Source organism: Cyprinus carpio, chromosome B16 (assembly GCF_018340385.1).
Source record: "Cyprinus carpio isolate SPL01 chromosome B16, ASM1834038v1, whole genome shotgun sequence".
Taxonomy (NCBI): Eukaryota; Metazoa; Chordata; class Actinopteri; order Cypriniformes; family Cyprinidae; genus Cyprinus; species Cyprinus carpio.
Window position 1 is genome coordinate 26,616,556 of NC_056612.1, and position 4,953 is coordinate 26,621,508.

At 32.2% G+C, this 4,953-nt stretch overlaps 1 protein-coding gene across 2 annotated transcripts; it reads left to right on the forward strand.

Moving 5' to 3' along the window:
* Window positions 1-856: 856 nt before the first annotated feature.
* Window positions 857-2,470, forward strand: hamp (hepcidin antimicrobial peptide). Of its 2 annotated transcripts, none has more exons than XM_019085197.2 (3): window positions 857-1,011; window positions 1,316-1,396; window positions 2,031-2,470. In XM_019085197.2, exons 1-3 carry the CDS (start codon window positions 925-927, stop codon window positions 2,127-2,129), a joined length of 267 nt encoding a protein of 88 aa, XP_018940742.1. In that variant the 5' UTR covers window positions 857-924; the 3' UTR covers window positions 2,130-2,470. The 2 variants fall into 2 exon arrangements, with proteins under 2 accessions (XP_018940742.1, XP_018940744.1); XM_019085199.2 differs by having other exon boundaries at window positions 1,319-1,396.
* Window positions 2,471-4,953: the final 2,483 nt, after the last annotated feature.

Sequence of the window (4,953 nt, forward strand, 5' to 3'; positions counted from 1 at the left end):
TTTATAATATTTTATACTATATCTATCTATATCCTATCTGGCAAATTTAATTTGTATTCAGTTAACAGCACTTTTTTTCCCTTCTGCACATTTTTTTAACATTTTAATTTCAGTTCAAATTTATTTGTAGACCATTTTTCATAAATATCAGCTTTACAAAAGATAGTGGCGTATAAGCAGGAAGTATAAAGTGGAAACAGAAGAATATGGGAGATATTTTCTAACATGAACATTACAAAGAAAGAGAATTTGTTACTGTTAAAACACATCACAATACATTAAATTATGTAGCATTTTTTTCTATTTATTTAATTACTGAGTTTGTTTATATTTTTTTAAGTTATGTTTTACCAATTAATTAATTTAATAATTGATCTTTCTTTCACTGGCTAATTTATTCTTTGAACACAAGAGAGGTATAATTTCATGTCATACAATATATATATATATTTTTTTTGGGGGGGGGGGGGGGTGTCAATATATATGACAAGAAACACTGACAGCATTGATACTCATTTTGTTTTTAAAGGTCTGGTGTATCATGTCATTTAAAACAGAACTTTTGACACTATTTCATTTAAAACTGTCATTTTATCCGTATCAAGGCTCTTTTGCTGTGGAGTTCAGGTAAACTAACATGGAAATCAGTTTATTAGTGCAATGCTTATTGGTTGATTCATTGATTCATTCATGCATTCACTCATTCGTTGCTCCCTTCATCTCCATCCTGGAGATTTGCTGTGATTTCCACATCTGTGCTGCTGCTGAGAGTTTCCAGTGTTGTGCAAGAGCTGACGGGAAGAGTCACGCAGGTCAAAGGGCTCTCTGAGCTCTATATAAATATCAGAGCAGAAGAACGGAGGATATCATCCTCTGCATCAGCTCCTCAAGAGAAGACCAACCTTCAGCGTTACAGAAGTGAAAATGAAGTTGACACGTGTGGCTCTCGCCGCTGCAGTCGTCATCACATGCGTCTGCTTCCTCCAGACCGCAGCTGTTCCCTTCACACAGGTGAGCGTCTGCGCTGAAACAACATGGACGGGTCTTTCATTAGGCAAACTTACATGCATGCAGATCCATCAGTAATATTATTTACTTTCAATGCATGCTTCATATTAAGTCTTACCGTGAAACTGTCATATTAAACATCTTTACATTATGACATGCTGAACATTTAGTGAACATTTTAAACTAAATGTCATTCAACTTCTATATATTTTGACATGTGATTTGTTAAACACTATCACTAATGCTTAGCTACCCTAATGAAAAACATACTACCCATTCTGAAGTCTTACCTTCCATACTTCATCAGCAGACTGAAGATGAGCATCATGTGGAGAGTGAAACACCACAGGAGAACGAGCATCTGACAGAAACAAATCCAAATCCCCTGGTATGTAAGCAGCTCCGATTTTATTTTATTTTTACATTTTTTATTATTTATTTTTAAATTAAATTTAAACAGTTTTCTATTTTTTTTTCTATTTTTTTCCTTATTATTATTATTATTTTAAATTAATTAATTATATATTTTTAATTTTTTTAAATATAATTTAATTACACACATGCACACACATAATGTATATAATTAATAGACTTAATTACTAATAATTTTGAATTATTTTTTTAAATTTATATTTAATCAAACACGTTTTTTTATATATTATTTATATTCTTATTTAAACGATTTGTTATTTAATATTATTTTTATCATTAATTATTTTAACATTGTTTTTAAATTAATTAATTTATTATTATTATTATTATTATTATTATTATTATTATTATTATTATTATTATTATTATTATTATTATTATTTTTTTTTTTTACATTTTTTATTTAATCAAACATCTTATATATTCTACATTTGGGTCATTCCAAGCTATAAAAACTATTATTAATTGATAATATTATTAATTAATATGGTATAATTAATATCATTAATTAATATGTGAATTTTTGTTTACATTTTAATTTAATGTATTAAGGAGGCCCTAAATAACATGCAACTTCTTTCCTCCGATAGGCATTCTTCAGGGTGAAACGTCAAAGCCATCTGTCCCTGTGCAGATACTGCTGCAACTGCTGCCGCAACAAAGGCTGTGGATACTGCTGCAAATTCTGATCCTGCGGGTGTTTTACCAAGTTCTGTGTGCTCAGGAAAAGAGTTTCCTTGAAACATTAACTTATTTGGACTTTTGTTTTCAAAAACCCTGCTGAAATGATTTCCCCTGTGGCATCAAGTTGTTTGAAACGGGTATAAATGCAGGCTTTGTCTCCATGCATACTGCTTTGTAAAAGTTGCAGCTACTGAAATTTAAATAACGATATGAGAACTCACTTTTTTTTTGTTATTCTTTTATGATTTGTATGTTTTATATGTATATTTTTTATGCCTGTGTACAATGATTGTTTAGAAAATGAAAAGCTTTTGGATATTTATAATAAAACGATTTTACATTTGAACTGTTGTTAGTTGAGGTCAGTCTGTGGTGAATCTCTAGGGGGCGCTAAACACCTAAACACACACACGTATATTAGGCAGAAATACAGTATTTATGCACCTCAGAGACAATCAGAGCCTACAACAGAGACACTGGCTTTGTTTAAAACCTACGACCAGCATCTTAAATTGTGTGACACGCAAATTATATAACTTATTATAATATTATATTATTACATTATTATTTTATAATATTATCAGCATATTATTATACTGTTATGATATACAATGTGATAATATTAATAATTATTTTAATAATTAGGTTTTTATTTTTATTTATAAAGTAGTAATTAAGTATTTTTTAAGTAATTAACATTATTTTCTTGCTGTGTGTGGGGGGGAGGGGTATAATATATAATATTAATATTATTAATAGTACCTTTAAAATTATTATTTTTTTAAATAAAAATTCTAATTAAAAACTTTTTATTTTTTACACACATTTATTTTTAAATTTATAAAAAAGTATATACGATTAATAATTTTACTTTTTAAATAAATATGTTAATATTATTAATAATTTTGTACTTTTTTTATTTTAATTAAACACTTTAATTAAACACACACACAACTATTGATGCTATTGTCAGCTTGTAATTAGCCTAAACTATTTTTTATCTTTGACATTCAGTGACATCTATTCCTTCTCTCTATTTGTTTGAGCTTGTTGCAGTTTTCTGTGAAATACATGATGCTGCCCAAATTTTTAGCCAGCCTTTGCGTCCTTAAAATACTCCCTATGTAGGTGTCAGACTAGATTTTATAAGTCACTGTGAATTCAGACACGTAAAGCTTGTGTTTCAAATCTCAACAGCTTTTCATCATATATCGTATATAATTAATACTGAACTTGTGTCAGCGGCGTTATTCAATATGCTTGAGATTCCTAAGCAGAATGGATGAAGACTTTAATCAAGGCAAGCCACCAATGCAAACATGCCGCCTGGATCTTCGTTATGTCGATTGCAGGCAGCACCTGGAGTCGTTAGTTTTAATTAGTACAAAGAAGTGTTGACATTCGCTCTCATTCCTTCTCTGTTTCCGACTGATGAGGACCTTTTGGTGACAGTTTGGAGAGATTTATTTATTTGTAATAATACGTTTATATATATATTATATATTATATATATATATATATATATATATATAATATATATATATATATATATAGTGGTGGGTCGTTATCGGCGTTAACGTGCTGCGTTAACGTGAGACTCTTATCGGGCGATAAAAAAAATATCGGCGTTAATCTATTCTCAAAGTTGGGTTGGGAGCTGGGTCTATACTACGCAAGCTATGATGACTTTCACCGTGATAGTTTAGCGCGGATGTATACCTAGACGAATTGCACTGTAGGGGGCGAGAACGAGTCTTCGATATGCCTACTGTGAAATTACAAAGCTTCCCAAAAAAAACCCGACAAGACTCACGCCTGTTTCACACATACTCCGTCTGCAGTGCGTATGCAGTCCGTGTGCGTTACGTATGTTCTGCAGAAGCAGCACGGACTCATTGTGCTTTCACACAGGACGCGTTTGCAGTCCGCTAACGTTACTGATCCGCGGCTGTTTAGTCCACAAACACAACATTTGTTTATCATTCTATATTTCAAACCATGTTAAAAAAAAATTGACTCTTATCACAGAACAGTAACAGCCTTTCATAATCATAGACATTAGTTTAAACTTAATAAATATAAACAACATATTATTCATGCATTTGACTTCTAGGTTTGTATAATAAGCTGCTCAAGCAAGCGGCAAAACCATTTAAACACATCAATTAGCCTACTTTTCTTGTTGGGATATTGCAAATATTTAAAATTAAGGCACGGCTGACAGAAACAGATGACTCTCGTGTCTTTGCATTTAAATCTTTATTACAAGCAATCGCACGGTTCTTAATGAACTTTGTTTTTCTGCTTCCATAAAAGTGCATATAGGCCTATATCATGTTGCCTCGTTTATCTAAAGGTGCTCTTTTTCTTGTTTTAAACCTAGCCAATAACCCATGTGTTGCGTGTGAAAAACAGTAGGCTTTAATTAGTATACATTTATTATGAAATTACGAAATTCTGTGTCAATCCATGTTAATTTTTACCGCGAACAATGCGCCGTCATTTTAATTCAGCGCATGCAGCACAGCAAAAATAGACTCGGTAAGTAAACGATCGCTGCACTTCTGCAGACGCACCGCTCCTGGAACGCACTGACGGACCACAACCGCGCGTGAACGCTGGAATCCTTTAACATGGGTGCGTAAAAAAAAATCCATGCAACTCATACGCACTGCAGACGGAGTATGTGTGAAACAGGCGTAAGTTTGTTTGCAACTTGTGCAATGCGGAATTAGTTTACTGTAGGAGTTCTTCCAGTCTCAAGTACCACCTAAACGCAAAGCATCCCTTAGCTAATGCGGAAGATGCTGGGCCAAGCAATGTAGCGCA